Source organism: Gadus morhua, chromosome 19, assembly GCF_902167405.1.
Source record: "Gadus morhua chromosome 19, gadMor3.0, whole genome shotgun sequence".
NCBI lineage: Eukaryota > Metazoa > Chordata > Actinopteri > Gadiformes > Gadidae > Gadus > Gadus morhua.
This window is the reverse complement of record NC_044066.1, coordinates 16,318,451-16,336,999: the sequence shown is the minus strand read 5'-3', so window position 1 is coordinate 16,336,999 and position 18,549 is coordinate 16,318,451. Positions and strand designations below refer to the sequence as shown.

General features: G+C 46.4%; 1 protein-coding gene across 1 annotated transcript in view; it reads right to left on the bottom strand.

Annotated features, from left to right (window-relative positions):
* pawr (PRKC, apoptosis, WT1, regulator) overlaps positions 1-18,549 on the bottom strand; it is a 56,597-nt gene that overhangs the window by 21,593 nt on the left and 16,455 nt on the right. The window contains exon 3 of the mRNA XM_030341399.1: positions 3,469-3,618. Within this exon, the coding sequence (XP_030197259.1) occupies positions 3,469-3,618 (150 nt within the window). The remainder of the gene's footprint in view (positions 1-3,468; positions 3,619-18,549) is intronic.

Sequence of the window (18,549 nt, the reverse complement as noted above, 5' to 3'; positions counted from 1 at the left end):
CAATGAGCTAAATTAATAATCGGAATATCCGATTTCTATATTTTACAATTATTATGTCATTTTAGCAGAAGCTTTTATCGAAAGAGACTTACAATGAATATTATATACTACTATAAATTGTAAATTAGGAGCAGGGAACAAAGACACACCACCCCCCCCCCCCCCCCCCCCCCCCCCCCCCCATCGGCTGTTGGTTAGATGCCCATTGGAAGCACTGCTACAGGCAGACAATGAAAAATAAAGTTGCATTAGTTTTGAGTGTATATGATGCTGAAATTCAATCCCGATCCTGCCGTTTCAGATACGACGCTTTGCATAATGGCCCTTTTTGTAACTGAAATCAGTTAATTAAATGTTAATGAGTCCCGTCGAAATGGGTGCCCTTTACTGATTGAATGGCTGAGTGGTAGACAAAGAAGTAGAGTGAACTCAACAGTAAAACCGTGAAGGAGGGTGAGAGGGAAAGAAGAAAAGTGAAAGAGGGGAATGAAAGAAAGCGAAACCGTAAAAGATTGAAACAGTGAAAAGGAAAACAAAAAAAAAAAAGAGTGGCAGCACATGAGAAGCAGACGACTGCGCTGGAATGTTCCGCACGGTGGGTTCTGCATGGTTCACGTTGTAAGGCTTCACTCCCCCCTCAGTAAACAAGGAACACTTCGCCACCAGGGGTCTCTCCCTCCTATTGACACTAGACCCCCCCCCCCGTGTGTGTGTGTGTGTGTGTGTGTGTGTGTGTGTGTGTGTGTGTGTGTGTGTGTGTGTGTGTGTGTGTGTGTGTGTGTGTGTGTGTGTGTGTGTGTGTGTGTGTGTGTGTGTGTTTAGTCTAGTCTAGCTCCAGTGCGCGTGTCTGTCCAAGAGTGTGTACGTCAGGGTGTTCATTGCAAAGAACACGGCCACGTGTTGTCGGGAGGACATTCCAACGGTCAAAGAGCCTCCCTGGCCCTCCTCCGACTCGGTAGTGCTGCATGACCTCTCCAACAGGGCCGCCTCGTTCCCTTTTCTTCAGTGTGTATCTCACCCAGTCAGACACACACGTAAACACAAAAACCACATGTTGGTCGCTGCTGTTTCCATTTAAATGGTCGTAGTACTATAAATGTTATACTACTGAATGTCTGAGTTACGTCGCCCGTCTGAAGGAATATCAAACCGTACCGCTCTTCGCAGGAGTTGAGTGCAGTGCAAGCTGTATGCGTAAAAAAAACAAAAACGCATACATAAAACGTACAAAACAACAAGCCAGGACATGGCCAAGGCCTTTTGCCTTAAATCCTGCTGCAACTGCTCCTTGTTTCAATCCTATACAGAGATTATGCCTCTGGCTTCCCTCCTCCTCCTCTCCTTCTAGAACAGACCAGGCCGAGCTGATTTGGGGCTGTTTTCATGATTTCAGCTCCTCTCGTCTCCATCACCAATGTTAATCCAGAGACATCCCTTCGACAGCCGTCAGGGAGTTTGGCCGGGACATAGCTTCCCCTGCTCAGTTCTCAGCGCCCTCCAAGCTTCTGTCAGGCCGGTGGAGGGCTGTGAGCCCACCTGGCACCCGCTGGGTTGCAGGGATAAGGCCTACAAAAAGCCAGACTTGCAGGAGAGCCCATTCCGCAGATGAGTAGTTATTTTCGGAAACATTTCGACATTTTACGTGCTTTTATGGACAAGAGGCAGCGCGGAGACAGACATTGAAAGGGGATTTAAAGATACGCGTGAACGACGTGTAGCCGCAAAGTTTGGAATCGAACCTACGGTCTCTAAGGGGCATATTGACATACGTTAGTGAGCGCACGAGTAGGTTGCAAAACCCAGCCGACTCATGTTGAATTCTAAACGTGACCATAGCCTTGAGGTTGGACGGATGTTATCATTACCGCTACATCTGACAGATGTTGCTCTGGGAATTTCAAACATGTGTTATACATGGATACACGTGACTTGCCTGCTTTTAATATGCGTGTGTGCATGCGTGTGTGTGTGTGATTTCAAGACAGGTTGCTATCAGACTGTTGCTGCATGCGAGTGTGAAATGCTCAGCTATATCTATCACATAAGAGACTCCTGTAAAATATATCCATGCCGTGTTACGGGGTGTGCTGTAAAAGTGGAAAAGCACCAGAAACCACTGAGGCGCAACAAAAACCGGTCCATCTGGGAAATAAATCTCAGCGGAGCGAACAGAAGCCGTCACTCAGAGAGCCCATTTAAATGTGTGCTCCACTCACCTCAAAACTGCAGAGTTCTGAACAAGTTTGACAAGTTTTACAGAACACTTGTCCTCTTTGGCTAAAAAGTAAAAAGGCACCGAGACGGTCACGCTTGCCGTGCAAAGTTCACACAGCTCAGAAGCCACCACATTCATTTAAAACCGCTAATACCTCAGAACGTTTTTGAAGCCCGTCTATTTACATATTACACTCAACTGTCACGTCACGTTGGAGAAAGAACACGCTGTTCCTCGTTTTAGATTCAAATATTCAGTCACACTGCAGTAAACGTCTTCCACAGATAGTAACCCTGAACACTGCCTCCTGTTAAAGTATTTATGGAGACATGAAGTATTTTAGCCTTGAGCTTTGATACGGCCACCTGTCACTACACATACTATTCAGTTTTGCAGGTACTTTTATCTAAAGCACCCAAAAGGTGAATTCAGATACATGTCATTCAGAAGTAGGTATGGGTTACACAGTACAGGGACATGTCATTCAGAAGCAGGTAGGGGATTGACAGTATAGAGGCTTGACATCAGAAGCAGGACAGTACATAGACTTGTCATTCAGAATCAGGCACGTGTTAGAAAGTGCAGAGACTTGTGATTCAGAAGCAGATAGGGGGTTAGACAGTACAAAGACATGCCATTCAGAAGCAGGTAGGGGTTAGACAGTACAGAGACTTGTCATTCAAAAGCAGGTGGGGATTAGACAGTACAGATACATGTCATAAAGAAGCAGGTAGGTGATAGACAGTACAGAGACATGTCATGTCATTCAGAAGCAGATAGGGCATCTTGCTCTGGGATTCATTCAGGTGGTGTTTCTGCTGGGTGTTGGACATCCTAGACACTTATCCTAGCCATCCTGCCCCCTATGACCTAACCCTTCAAAATTCATTTAATTTAAAGGAAAAAGGGGGCATAGCTGAATGCGTTTAACATTTTGAAGAGTATTTCCTCGCCCTTCAGGGGCTAGGGTGTGTCTTATATCGTTGGCCTATAAAACCCCTTTGAGAATGCAACTGTGCTCCTGGCTATTCCAATAAAAAATAACAAAAGTACACAGATGAGGTCACAGGAGGTGGGTGACCCGTCAGCTAGGAATATTTGACAGTCCTGTAAAGCCGGGCTGATAATGCTTTGTAGCGACGAGCTACTCTTGGCGGTGGTGTAATGAGAGTGCATTCCTAGGGTTAGCACACTAGCACGGTGTGTGCTAACGTGAAGCCGGACCACGATGTGGAGCTGGGTGGGGGTCTTACCTGAAGCAGGTGACCAGGGGGGCCAGGGGACTCTGGGGATCCCGGGCTGGGGGTCATGGACTCGTTCTGCACCGTGTTGGCCTGGACCAGCTGCTGCTCCATCTTCCTCTCCCGGTCACCCCCGTCGTCATCCTCCAGCTCATCCAGACTCTGGGAGGGAGAGGGACATGGATGAAGTCATTTTATTGTTGTTTACAAACTTGTTGTTGTTGTTGCCGTGTTTGTTTGTTTGTTTGTATGTACTGTAGGCCGTTGGCAATATAAACACACGTCTAGTCATGTCTTTAAAGTGAGTAGCCAGACAGACAGACTTTGAAATCTGTTTGGGTGATGCATGAAGCCAAGTTAAACACCAGATGTGTGGTGGAGATTTTCCTGCTAATCCACAGGTATGTGTTCAATCAATCACTTTGATCGCTCAATCACCACATGATAAAGCACAAAAATAACAGACTTTTTCCATTGGTTAGCCACTTATTAAATCAGCTAATTTGAGTCAATGTCTAGTGTGTACACGATACAGAGTTTGATTCGTCACCATTACACCGGTTTTAGTGAGATGAAGTGAAGAGGACAACCCTGCAAGCAATGCCAACATCTATATTGAGTCATGTTGTTGGCAAACAATCCATCAATCTTAGTCAAAGGCTTAAGCCTTTGTGAGAAAATACATTCCATTTTGTACACCCACCCACCTCCATAACGAATTATAATTAGGGTTGTCAAGTTCAAACCAGCAACTGAAAATAAGAATGAAAGAAAACTGTAGAAGCAAGGAATTCAACCATTATTATAATACTTATCTTTGATATGAGGACAACCGTTTTTTTTTTTTCGGTTTACATTTAATTTTTTTCTGTTGTAAAAATTACAGAAAACAGACCTAAAGAGTTAAATACAAAGATAAAGGGTTGAACTTTAGTTCAAACTCCAGGTCATTCACCCCCTCGAGAGTGTTAATAACCTCTGGAGGCAAGTAAAGGGAATGAGGCAGCCATGTTGGAGAGGTCATGCAGTACTCTTGGTCACAGGAGGGCCAGAGAGGCTATTTTATCGTTGGAATGTCTTTCCGACGACAACACTTGTCAGTGTTCTTTGCAATGAACACTCTGACGAACACACACTTGGACAGAGACACGCACTGGAGAAAAACTAGACATACCAGAGAGTGTGTGGTTGTCCGTGTGCCTCATCCAGTCAGACACCCACAAACAGTAACTCTCAGACATACACAAAGACCCAGCATGACGCCAAAGTTTGACATAAAGGTGAGGAGACAGCCTTAATGTCTGGGTGAGTTATTTCTCACACTGCCTGCGAAAGAGTCCATCTTGGCGTCTAGAAGGCACATGGGAGAACTACAGCAGCTCAGCTATTACAGCACAGACCATAATCAATACAGCCGACTACAGCTCTGGAGAGGGGAGGTGAGCTGTTGCCCCAAGTTATGAATATATAATATAATATACAACTTGGACATAATAGTTAACAATGTAGGAGATCTACAAACATTTCTTGTGTTTCTTTTTTGGTTTTCCATTCTATTGTAACAGTCACACAATGCATTTAGGGTCCATTCATTCCAAAATATATGCATATCTATATATCTGCATACATCGCAGCATATAATGTTCTGAATTAATGAGGTCGGTGTGTGAATGTGTGCATGATAGGGTGAATGTTGGGCAACATTGTACAGTGCTTATAGTGGCCACTGGTTTGAAAAGTGCTGTACAAATGCAGTCCATTTACCATTTAGACAAACCGCCCCAGTGGGACAGCATACACTAGGCCTTCCTGCTCTACATGGTAGGGGCCCAACACAACAAAGGCTGTCCCACTCAAACAGGGTCTTTTTGGGGGTAAAAATAGCGCTGATGAGGCCCGCAAAAATGTGGTCATTTGCGAGGTACTTCCGGCTCTTTTCCTGCAGTTTATCAGCTGTCCTTGGAGGGAGGAAGGGAATAAATCATAGACGTTTCCTTTTGGGAAAGCCGTAGCCCTGACTAGCTCATGCTAGTCGACTCATCCGTCACCAAAAATGGGCAACACTACCTTTTCTTCCACTTCATCCACAGAGATTTTATCTGCATGATCATCATCTAACCGAGACCGGTTGGTTTGGTAGGTTCAAGGATGAGATAATGAAGAACTGAATGAGATATATCACAAGTAGCCGAGATGCTAATCAAACAGAAGTCAGCAGCAATCCATCAGTGACTCACGGCTACGCTACGCAGAGGCAGCTCCAGAAACACTGGACTTGCAATGTTTGGCTTGGAGGAAAACACTGGAGTGGTTCTGCCTCAGAAAGTAGTAGGATTTCTGTGCATTTCTTTGCGCTCCAAATTAAGGAGTGAACGATCCACACACGACCATATAAGGACATACAAAACACAGGATAATATTGGGTTTATTCAGTTCAGATGTACTCATAAAAGTCACGGTGCATGTAGTTCCCTGGCCATCACCTTGGAGAAGCACAACGGTGTGAGAAGAGAGCTATAGATGAATGATGATTTGACGGTGTGCTCTGAAGCAATCAGTCATAGAGGGACTACACAACGGGGAGGTTTAAACCTGCCATGACTGATGCCATAATATATCCAAGAGGCTTGAGCCAGGGTGGGCAGCGGCATGTGCAAAACACACAAAACATGTGTTCGACATTTCAACACTACCCCAGGGGAGTGTCCGCACGACATGCGCCTGAAATGAAGATTTATGCTTAGTCGAGCAGTTTACTGATTGTGGGCAGTGCCCCATTCTTTCTCCCCTCCTCATTGTTTCCTGTTGACAGGCCAATGCAAGTACCTTCACTAAAAGTGCTGACCTTTCAGAAACAATAAGCACGGGGGGTGCTTTGTTAGGAATGCGTGTTGTGGTTGGAAACTAGCTTTCTTCTGAGGGCCAGGAAATAGACTGGCGATCTATCATCCCGAAGCATTACCCCTGGCAGCAGGGGATTTGTCCTGCCTGGGAACCTGGGTTCTCTGCGTTATTAGGCTGGATCATTAACTTCCCCACGTCTGCACTTTTTAGCTTCCAAGTCATTTTACTCGACTTACACTTACTCTACGGATTAGTCGTTTAGCTGATGCTTCTATCCAAAGTGACTTGCAGAGGATTCTTTCAGATGCACATCAAGAATAGGGTTAGGCATCTGGGAGGGCTAAGGGAGGCTGCAGGCACTGGGGTGATTCTTCAAAGTTAAGGTCTCCTTTAACTCTTTTTTTATTGCTCGTCTGCCAGTTAGATTAGGAGATTACTTCTAGCTGTGTGGTTTGATGGTGGCATTGTTACCCCAAGGGCCAAATCCGCTTCTGCCAACTGATTGCATTTGCTGTAGCGATTGTGTCGGTGCATACGGTTAAATCAACCGTTTCCTGAAACCGTCTCTTTAAGCGTATCTGCAACGCAATTCAATTCAAGTTCTTCCTCACAAACACTTTCCGGTTTCAACCACGGCAAATCAAATTAAAATCCTTATAATGCCAAGGGGCGTTCCGACGATCTTTGCCCATTATTATAACTTCCATCCCATTCTCCTCGTGACTCCGGATATAACCCAACAGAGTGCAAGCTCCCTGTCCACTTAAACCCCTGATTTATCTAAACACAGCCAGGATCGCATGCAGCAGCCGCTTCCCTTCTGCAGGCATCGGGCTTCCTATACCACGGGCTTAATCACAAGTCAACCTTGCGGCTTTGGGGCATGCGGGGCACATGCCTTCATTAAGCCGATCCCTTAGAGAAGAGGGAGGGAATGGCCAGCTTTAGGGGCTGCAAAAAAAGATTGACGTCCTAGGGCTGCTCGATTATGGGAAAAATCATAATCACGATTAGTTTGGTCAATATTGAAATCACGATTATTCAAACGATTATCTTTGAGTTTGAAAACGTGTTGTATTTATTCACCATGTCTCTCCCAAAAAAAACGTTGTAACTGAGAACTTTGAAATTTTGCGTTAAAAAAATACACAAAATGGTCAAAAAGAAAATGTTCCAATCTAAAATGATATACAGATATGTGTCCAGCTGTTCTGCCCTTTCTATAAATCATTAAAAAATAATAAAAAAATAATAATTAACAAAAAATCGTATAACTCGATTATGTTAATTTTCTGATCGTTTGACGCTAAAATCGTAATCGCGATCAAAATTCAATTAATCGCCCAGCCCTACGTCCACTGATGTCCGCTGTCTTTTATCACCCGAAACTGCCGCACACCAGCTCGGCACAAACGGTGCTAATTAGGGACCTTATGTTTGACACGGTAACCATGTTGACGCAAGTTTCGAGGAAGGACAGGCTGCGGAGAGCTGGGGCTGTTGAACGAGAAGTTCAGAGAGTTGTGTCGCGGTCAGTCCCACGCCAGGCTGCAGAGGTATGCCGCAGACTGTGAGTGAACGTTGCCTGTGACTTGTAGTGAGTTCAGATGCATGTCATTAATGAGCAGCAGGGGGTGAGGGGGTGGGTCTTGCTCAAAGGATGCTCATGGCGAGGTTGCAGTGATTGGGGGATCTTTCGACCCTTTCCAGCAGAGAATGTCAGCAGTTAACTGGAACTATTTCTCCGTCGCCGGCCATTAGCTGCGACAGAAGCCGATATTTCTGGACCTTGGGTTCAACGCTCAGCGTGTTCCACTGGGATTGGATGCAGAGCATTGCCCGGCTACACGTTCCTTCGTAGCAGGTTAACCGAGGACGGCGGGTAAAATAACGTCCAAGAACAATTCTCATGCAGCGGCGTAGCTTGTATTGGCAACGAACCGCGAGCACTTGTTTGTAGAAACATTCTTTATCAAATTGGCAGAGTGGATATTATTATCTAACTGAACTCCCTGAAATCTTCCGTGCGCATTGAAACCAAAGAACTATGTTTTAACTAGGAACAGCGCAATGAGGACCTTTCCAACACCTGGAGGATTGCTTTCGCAACAGGTTTGTGCACCAGCGGTACATCGCGAAACATAGAGCCCTTATCAAACCATCGCCAGAACCCCGGAGGTGCCTTCGACCTCTGGGGCAGCCGAGTGGGCATTCCTTTCAACGTGAGAAAGTGTTTTGCTGGCAGGGCCAGCACCGCTCGCTGGGCAGAAGGTCTTCTACTGCCTGGGACCGCTTCGACTCCTCGAAAAGTAATGGCCCCTTTCGTGCATTCTCTGCTAAGCCTAGCTTGTTCTTGGACTATTGACCTCCCCAGTCACCGTTTTGAACAGAGCTGGTCAAGAGTGAGTCAGAGTTCAACGGCTTGGTGGGGTTTCGTTTTTTTAGCTTCATCAAAAATACTTCACACTATTTTCGTTCAGTTGGCGCCGTTAGGTGTGGCGTACTTTAAATCCACATCCTGCCCGCCAGTAGATTGAGGGCTCATCCAGCACCGGGTCGAAATGTTAATCAATGTTTCGGAGGATTCACTTTACAGGAGAAGTTCACTCTTTCCTTGAGCAAAGTCGGCCGCTCCTGGCGAATATTTGGTCCTGAATCTACGAGGGTGGGAAGACGGGCCTAGGGGGTTAAATAGTGCCTTCATTCTCGAGCCAACCCCCCTTCCCGCCCTAACCGCCCCGGGATTCCTGCCCTCCCTCTTCACTCAGAACTGAATCCCATATGTACTAAATCACCGGAGAGAAAGTCATCGTTAATCACTGGGAGAGGCTTACGTTTAAGTCTTTCTCTTAGCCGGGCCCATGCCAGATCTGGGTGTGAGCTATGCGGGCCTCCAGTCCTAAGCCATCCAAGCCCCCCCTCTTTGTGGGGCTAAAGTCGAGGTGTAAGAGAGACAAAGGTTGAAGAGGATATGATACATAACCTTCCTCCCTTGTTCTTGTCACCCTCTACCCCCCCCCCCCCCCCCCCCCCCCAATGTCAGCTCATAACATACACACAATCACAAATATGTGTGTGTGTCTGTGATTTACACACAAACACAGCTTTTTGTTTTTCATTATTTTTTTAAAAAGACTGATTATTCATTAGTGTAACCCCTGCGTGGAGCCGAGCCAGAGCATTACTTTTCTTGTCAAACTAATCCAGGAAAACATTCATTAACATTTCAACCAACTGTGGATGAGCGCTCAATTATTCATTCAAAATACTTGAGTGGTTCCAAACATAGACGTGTGTGTGGATGGAAGGTAAGCAGTACTTAATAACATGAGCGCTGAGAAGTGAATTAATTTGTAGGTCTTGGGGAATAATGTCGGAAAACAGGGGGAAATGTTGTGTCTGTGTATCGCTGATTGCATTTATTTGAACGCGGTGCCAATTTATAGACACGACTGAAGATTTCCTGATTGCTTGGCTCTGAATTTCGTTTAGAAGACATCCAACTATTTGAGAAAATATATGTTTGCCGCACAGAGTTGGGCGACAAGACTCCTCCATGTTTACAAGCACGTGTCAGCAACACTTGTTTACCACATACATACATGCTGGCTGAGTGTTTGGTACTGCCTATCTTCTAAACAAGGATGACAAAACAATTGCATTGCTGTGCAGACAGCCTTGGTTTGTGTCCATGAAAGGATTACGTTTAGAACTAAGTTTTATGATTTAATTCGGTCTGTCTGTGTCTGTGTGTATGTGTGTGTCTCTGTATATGTGCGTGTGTCTATTCCTCTGTCTGTGTTTGTCTTTCTGTGCGTCTCTGTGTGTATCCGTCTCTGTAAATATGGCTGCATAACTTACTTACTGCATGAAGCCAAGAAAAAGAGCTCCGGTTTTGCCAATTAAACCATGAAGGCATCAGTATTCCTCCCCGTTCCACATCAAGTGGAAACACACTGATCCCGCCCGTTACCGGGACGACCCGATTATCCTAATTGGGCGAAACAAAGGGCCACCTCATAATTGTGTATTTGCTCAAGCTCAGGCATAACAAACACTGAGGCCCTGCGTAAGAGTGGAGGCGAGGTTAGGTTCCTACAGCCACATTGGAGAGCATAGCTCACTGTTCTGCGTCTGAGGACAGTGAGGAAGACACAGAGCAGCACTGATCCAACCAATCACAAAGCAGGAGTAGTACAGGTGATTGGATGGAGGGTGTAGATTGAGAGACAGCTATTGGTTTATCCAGGAGGACCCGCCCTGAGACGTTTTTATTCTGAAAAAGAAAAAAGGCTGGCTAATAGGACATCATGTATTTTACTTTCTCCCAGAGGGGGACACACACACACACACACACACACACACACACACACACACACACACACACACACACACACACACACACACACACACACACACACACACACACACACACACACACACACACACAGAGATTTATCAAGATCAGTTACAAGCAGACCGGCACTAAAAAAATCTGTTAAGACACATGTTTCAAAATCAGCCCCTGAAAACTCGACCCTGGACATCCTCATACCAGTCCTTCAGTCCCTCTGACATTGAGTAACAACAGCCATCCGACCGCGCTTAGCGTGTTAGCCTTGGAGAGTCTGGACCCCATAGCAACTACAGGCCGCCGTAGTGGATGGCTATAACATCTGCCCGTTCCCGCCGCCGCTGCCGCAGACCAGAGGCGGCCGTAACTCAAGACGACGACACAGGGACAGTGGAGGGAAGTGGTGGGTGGGGGGGGGGGACGGGGGGACGGGGGGGGGGACCCAAACCAAATCCTGTTCCTCCAGACCAGAAGGGAGAGCGGTTACAGTGGGGGGCTTGCAGGGGTCTGCGTAGGATCAGCAAACAGGAGGTATTACGGGCCTGTGTCGTGGATGTGGGACTGGGGGATGTTTGGTCTAAACCGCTCGTCGTTTTTTGTGTGGGAATTCACTTCCTCCTCTTCCCTCTCTCGTTTCACATCACAACCGGTCTCAACCGACTTACACTCCATACCATTACCACTTTTCATGACTCGCTTTGGAATGAACCGTCTATTTCTGACCTCAAATTAAAAAGGCATTGAACAACAATAACAGAGGTTTACAAGACCAACGTTTACAACTGTCGCTAATGCTACGGCATACGTGTACATATAATATCCATGTCTCTCTGTGTTTCCATATTTAGATTCAATTCAAACAGGCAACATGGATGAGAGGTATTCACTGTGGATATAAGCGTGTGTTTCTGGATGTGCTGTTGCTGATGACCTTTTAAAAGGATGGTTGCCAGAACGACTCGCATCCCCTAATGGCGGCCGTCATCGCGGCGGACAGCTCCTAGCGGCGACCCCTGACCTCCGGAGATGTTTGGCAACAAACTCCCTTTCTCAGAACAAAAATCTCCTCAGGAATTCTTGGTATCCGCTCTTTAGTAAGCCGATGCCCCTTAACCCCACCTCCTCATCTTCATCCTCCTCCTCCTCGAAACATGGGCACAATGCCAAGAATGCCGGCTGGAAAGGCCAGCGTCCCGGCGGCGTCCCTAAGCCCCTAGTTCACCTAGCAACCTGGCGCCCTGCACAGCCTCTCCTGATCCTGATTGGCTCAGGCTGCGTCCAGTGAAAAAACGGACCCCAGGGCTCTTACATAACGGGCCATTGTTACCACGGACTACGCAAGAAATATCTGGGGAAAAATATCTTTGTACAGTCCTAAGACGGAAGGGAGGTTTGTTCCACTTCAACTGTACTGAGATCCAAACCCCCCCCCCCCCCCCCCCATCCACCTGTTTTGATTGCCTTTATCTATCTCCCGGGTTACCGTGAATATGAGTTGAATGCCATTCAGCATCTTGAAGTTCATTGGCTGATCGTCTTTTCAAGGAAGAGTCTTAAAAGAAAGATTGGGGGGGGGAAGGAGTGTGTGTGGTGGGAGGGGGGATCTAGACACACTGGTCTGACTTGTATTCAGGACTTTGCTAAACTTGGGGACCGTCCAGGTTTCACCGAGAAGCCACAGACAACGCCGCTGAGAAAGGGGAGAAAGCGGGCCGGTCCAGAAGGGAAGACTCCAGGAAGCAGACAAAAGCCGCGCTGACCTCCGCTGTCGTGAGAATCGGGTTTCCACAACTCAACAAGTCTGGCTGATGTTATTGGCCACAGGCATTGCAAATTACAGTTTTATGTATTCACACACACACACACACACACACACACACACACACACACACACACACACACACACACACACACACACACACACACACACACACACACACACACACACACACACACACACACACACACTTTTTTGGATGTAATTACCAGCTGTCATTAAGAAAACTACAATTGACATTGCATAATCCCAGTGGGGGTTAAGACTTTAGTAAATGTTTATGCTTAAGTAGGTTTATATTGCTACTTATAAACTTGGTGGGGACCACTGCGTTAGCTCAGAGCAACGCCAGCCCCACAAAGTGCATCTACCAAACAAGCCGCTGCTGTGAGTCATTTGAGGTTTGAATCCCACCAACGATTCACAACAGCAGAGCTTGACCTTTCCAAATCCAAGCTTCGTGTATTAGTTAAAAAATAAACACCATAATTACAGATAATGCCTGGTAGAAAAACTAAAAGTGGTCTTAATGGCTACAGCCCAATCGTCCACAGTTTTATCTCTTTGGAGATGAAGCGTCCAGATTTAAAAGAGGTCTTCTAAATATTTACATCTAATGAGCAAGAGCTGATCTCTTCCCCCTCATTAGCTTCAGTTCAATGATTAACCGTCTTTTACGATAAAATTAAGAACCTCAAATATTAATTAAAAAAACTAAAAAAGAAGAAGAAAAGATTAAATGCTGCCCACATATTTGTAACTGGTTTTGTAGTTTCAGTACCACTATAAAAAGGAACACATACCAAACCAGAACATCATCATGCATTTATTTACATCTTCTTAAGCTTGTACCATCTAATGGTGACAGGTTTACTTAATAATAGTATACTTCCACTTGGCTAGACGCGCCTGTATGGACATCATTATTAGAACTGCGCTAAGTACGCTTGCCTATCTAAACAAGTGCAGGCGGCCACACGGCCTTCCATGCCTTACCACTTGGCAAGGCAAGACAAACGTCTCTAGGAATGCCATTAGTGTGCCCCACACACACACACACACACACACACACACACACACACACAGAATGCCAGAGTCTTCCTGTGTACGCCTAACCCGCTAAAGCCTACTTCCTGTTTGATAGCAGTTGGTCGTTTGATTCCCCACGGGTTCTTATCAGTTTGTCAAGAAGAATAGACGGATTGTTCCACAGCAGGGGTCGAGAAACAAACTGATGTTGAAATTGCATTGGTGATCATTTCTGCGGGAAGAAAGAAGTGCAGGGATGTGTTCGGGAAAGAGGGGGATTATGAGGAACATAAGGGAAGGATGGAGGAATGGGTGATTGTGGACACGTGGCATGTTCTGTAGACAGAGACAGGAAATAACAAGACATCATCAACACATTCCTCTACCATTTGGTCCCAGTTAGGAAGGAGAGGAAGACAGAAAGAACCCAAAACAAGGGGAAAACGTGCTTAGGGATGCCTGCAGGTTATAGGCTCCGGATATGAAGGACTGGACCCAGAGTTAAACACCCTAACCAACTACACATCATCACCAACTAACTATCTATTCACTTTAAGAAGGACGGACCCCCCCCCCATAACCCAATGCCATGTGATTTGTTACACAGAACCATCTGGGAACTCATCCTTTGGAAAAGGTGCAGAAAAATCCTTGGCAGGTGATAGGACGAACCATCTGTCCATCACCAATCCAACATGTAGATCACATCGTTCCTCACAAGAATGACGCCAATCGGCCTGCAACTCGAAGCCTGGCGTGACGGATTACCGCATCCCAGTGATCTCGAGAATCCAGCTGCATTGAAAGGCAACCCCCACCACCCCCTATTTATACAAACCTGTGTCTGGGAACATCTGGTGAAGGTATTAAACCTGTGCGGGCAAGCCATCGCTCCAAGACAGGCCAGACTTTGTTTTGGTCTTGTGTGCTTGCCATACGCTTCCAATGAGACAGTCAGTGCGTGAAGGATGGGCCTCTCTCCATGTTTACTGGCCAAACGTCATTCCCATGGATGGGCTGATGGGAGGAGGAGAAGGAGATGAAGACAAAGACTCCAAGTTCTTTTTTTGTTGCCGGTAGTTTGTTGAGGAAATAGGAACTCGGAGGAGGTAACCCGGTTCCAAAGTCAACATCTATAAGATTAGTCGTCCATGTTTGCAGCAGGTGGGCTTCTCTTCCTCAAACAGACAATTTATTACGCCGTGACAAACATTGGCAGAGGAGGGAAGGTGAATAAAGCAACCTCTGGCAGGTTAATCCTTTTATTAACCAAAATCAGCCTTCAAGCATGCATCTGAGTGGAACTACAACTCCTGGACAAAATGAGTTTAGAGACCCCCCCCCCCCCCCCCCCCCAACATCTACAATCTACCGGAATACTTGCGCAAGAAGCACAACCCCTACCTGGTCATTAATAGGATAAAGGCGTCTATAAGTAGTACTGTGGCTATTTTGAGCCAGCGGGCCAACCTTCACAGCCCACTTCAGCGACTACAAGCAGAGATCTGCAGCCACATGGCAAGCCCACTGGAGCACGCAAGGCTATCATTTCCACCTTATAAACAGCACTTACTGAACCTCCAGCCACGTGGGGACCGGGGGTTTAAGGGTCTGGGCGGAAGTGGATTGGCAGCTTCTTGTTGATGACAAGAACCTCCTCCTGACACACACACACACACACACACACACACACACACACACACACACACACACACACACACACACACACACACACACACACACACACACACACACACACACACACTAAAGACCTAACATGTCTCAAACTGAATCCGATTCACCTGAATTTGGCAGGAATCCGACGCCGACGGTAAGACAAGAACGAACTGCTCCTGTGTCAACAGTTCCGCCGCCCAAAAACGGGGCTTTGGAGAAGGCGCCAGCAAGGAGGCGGTTCCCTGCAAGGACGTCGCCCGCATCGTTTAATCGTTTTTTTTGCTTTGGCTGCCTCAGGTGACCCCGAGGTTGCCATGGGACAGAAATCTAAAGAAAACAAGTGTCACATGGCAGGTGGAGATGGCCTATCTTTTACCACCGCCGAATACACAAAAGCACCTGCGTATAGGCCCATAGGGGCAGGGGCAGGGACACACACACACACACACACACACACACACACACACACACACACACACACACACACACACACACGGCCTGCAGGGGCACGTTGACAAGCTTCAACCTGATTGGCTGCTGGCCGGCAAGGGCGGGCCGGAGCACACAAACGCACCTTGTTTTTAGGTTGCAGGTGATGATGCTGACTGGCCGTGTGAAACAAATTCATAGTAGAGGGAACTACGAGTGTCTAGTTGTCGTGACGACAATCGCCGTGCACTCAAACAAGGGTGAGGATTCATTGTTATCTATTAAGAGCAGGTATTCTCGGAGAGCACTTCAGTGACGGATGGCTTTGGTATTGCCCAGTGATTAGACTTTTAATTAAAGAACTGACATCTTAACTACAGCGATTTTTATTGATTCTGAAATAAGGACCATAGAAATGTTTGTACTGCTTGCATTGTAGGGAGACCGCAGATATTTGAGCTGGAACCCAGAAGGTTTATGGGTTTCACTCCGACACAACTGTCCACTAGACTATCCCACTCCTACTGTTGGATTAGACATTTGCCACAGTCCACTGGGGTAGTCTAAAAGACTGAACAATCCATCATACATCTAGGTGGACACGCCTAGTGATGTGCCCTAGTGATGTCACTAGGGCACAGGGAAAGGCAGATTTTCAGACGGCTTGTAATGGCTAATTACACTCACACCTGTTGGCATTATATCACCCCATTAAACCACTATCGATCATCAGGTTAATTACCGCCACCCACCAGAACAAAAGGCTGCAGTCGTGTCCAACAGGGAACTTTCTTTGACACGTGGAACGATTGGGACGAGGCAAACGTAAGACTCGCTGGTTCTGTTTTGACAGCCCTCTTCTGAGATGTACTTAACTGTGAGTGAGTACAGATGGGACTGTTCAAGCGGGTAGTAGTAGAGACCGACACACAGAGAGCGAGCTAGAGAGAGAGAGCGTGAAAGAGAGAGAGAGCATGAAAGAGAGAGAGAGAGCTCTTTTCATGTTTTTGGCAGGGCCTGTTCAATACAAGTAGACAGGGGCCAGAGAACAATGTAGGCCTACTTCAAGTGTGAATTGTGGCTGGAACAGAGGATGGTGGGGGAGGGGGAACTGGGAGGTGGTAGCTGGGCCAAAGTGTCTGAACTGTCAGGCTTTATTATGTGTGGTGGTTATGTCCGATCGTCCCAGCAAATTGTTCATGGGGCTGGCAACTTGGCTAAAGCTACAAAAAAAATAATCTGCAAAACATTTGCGCTCCCACCGAATATTTGGACAAAGTTCACAATCATAAAATAATAGTGGCTATATAACTGACATATTTCCATGGAGAGATAGTGCGCAGGCCTTGCTGTTTGTATATTGAGACAGGGTTTGCAAATATGTTGTTTCATTTCACACGGGTGTGTTTGATTTGTGAAAAGGGCGGTCAAGATGGCTCCTTTATCAAGAGATATGCTGGCTCTGTGCAGAGCTCTGCAGTGACGTTTATAAACAGCTATGTAGATACGAAAGATATCATACGGCCCCTTTCAATGGAGGGTTTTGGATTTACAAAGGATCTGTAAATTGACGGGACAAACTCTCAAACTGAAAAGGGAACAGACCCAATAGTTTAAACATTATAGAGCAGAGAATCAGGACTACAAAATGAGTAGGAAACGGAATAGCAGACAGTCTTGTATATATCTAACAAGAATAATGTGAAAAAAGCCTTTCCCTCAGTGTTTGTTATACAACGGTGTTCTATAATTGAGCCTGGATAATTTTCTTATCAAAAAAAGAGCCTCAATTATACTATGATTCATTTGTTTAATAAAATAACCACATTTCCCGCCAATAGGCCTTGTATAGACTACCTACGTTTTCCTTTTCTATTACATTCCCTTGTATTAAATAAACCACAAAACTTGCGGTTCACTCGAGTACTGTGTACCAACCTCACACACCGTAAAATGAGTCCACACGTTTGGAGAAGTGTCTTTAAATGGCTTTATGAATCTAAGCACACATACCAGTGCAATAACTTTGTCTCTACATCACGTGATCTCCGGGACAGGTGAGGCAGAGAGAGAGAGAGTGAGAGTGTTATATAGGACTCATTAAACTCTCTACTGGTTTATTACTGCCATGTGACCACATTCTTTTCATACTGGAGGAACAAGAGTGAAACTTTAAGGGCGTTTATAGAGGCGTAGCAGGTTGGCCTTTGTTGTTTGCACTAGCAACGCATTAGCAGTCCACCACTTATTTTATGTCTCTGACTCTAAAGCAGACTAACCTGATGGAACTCTAGAGCACGTGGCCCTTAACCCCTACCTGCCTCCTTATGCCCACCACCACATCCTGCTCTGGCCGTCATCTAGATAGAGAGGTGCGTGTGTGCGTGCGCGCGCGCATGCACGCGCAGGCGTGTGTGTCTGTCTAGGTTTGTGTGTAGGTGTACGGCTGTAGGTGTGCGTGATTGTAGGTCTTTGTGTGTGGTTGTGCACGTCCGTGCATTCGTGCACGGTTGTGCGTGTGTGTGAGTTTATTGCAGAAATGTGCAATAAACTCCAATGAACTGTGAGCTTGCTGGTGAGCAGCTCAAAGGTTTAAGGTGAGAATGTGGAGACTAGGAGGACTGGAGGAAAGGGGGGGGGGGGGGGGAGGGCAGAAGGGGGAGGGGTTATCAGTGTGAACTCTTAAGCTCTATACATAGAATTTGCGACAAATTTCATCTTTCTCCGTGCTTTTTGTTCAACATTATTTTACAAGCTGCCTTAAATGTGTGCTTCACATTCTGTCACCTTTCACCCCACTCAGGGTTATGCTTCACATCACAGAGAGAGAAGAGGAGAGGGACGGGGAGGGAGGAAGACTGAGCAAGGGAGAGACAGACAGAGAGAGACAGAGGAAGAGAGACACAAAGAGAGAGAGAGGGAGAGACAGACAGAGAGAGAGAAGGAGACAGAGAGACAGAGAAAGAGACGGAGGGAGAGAGAG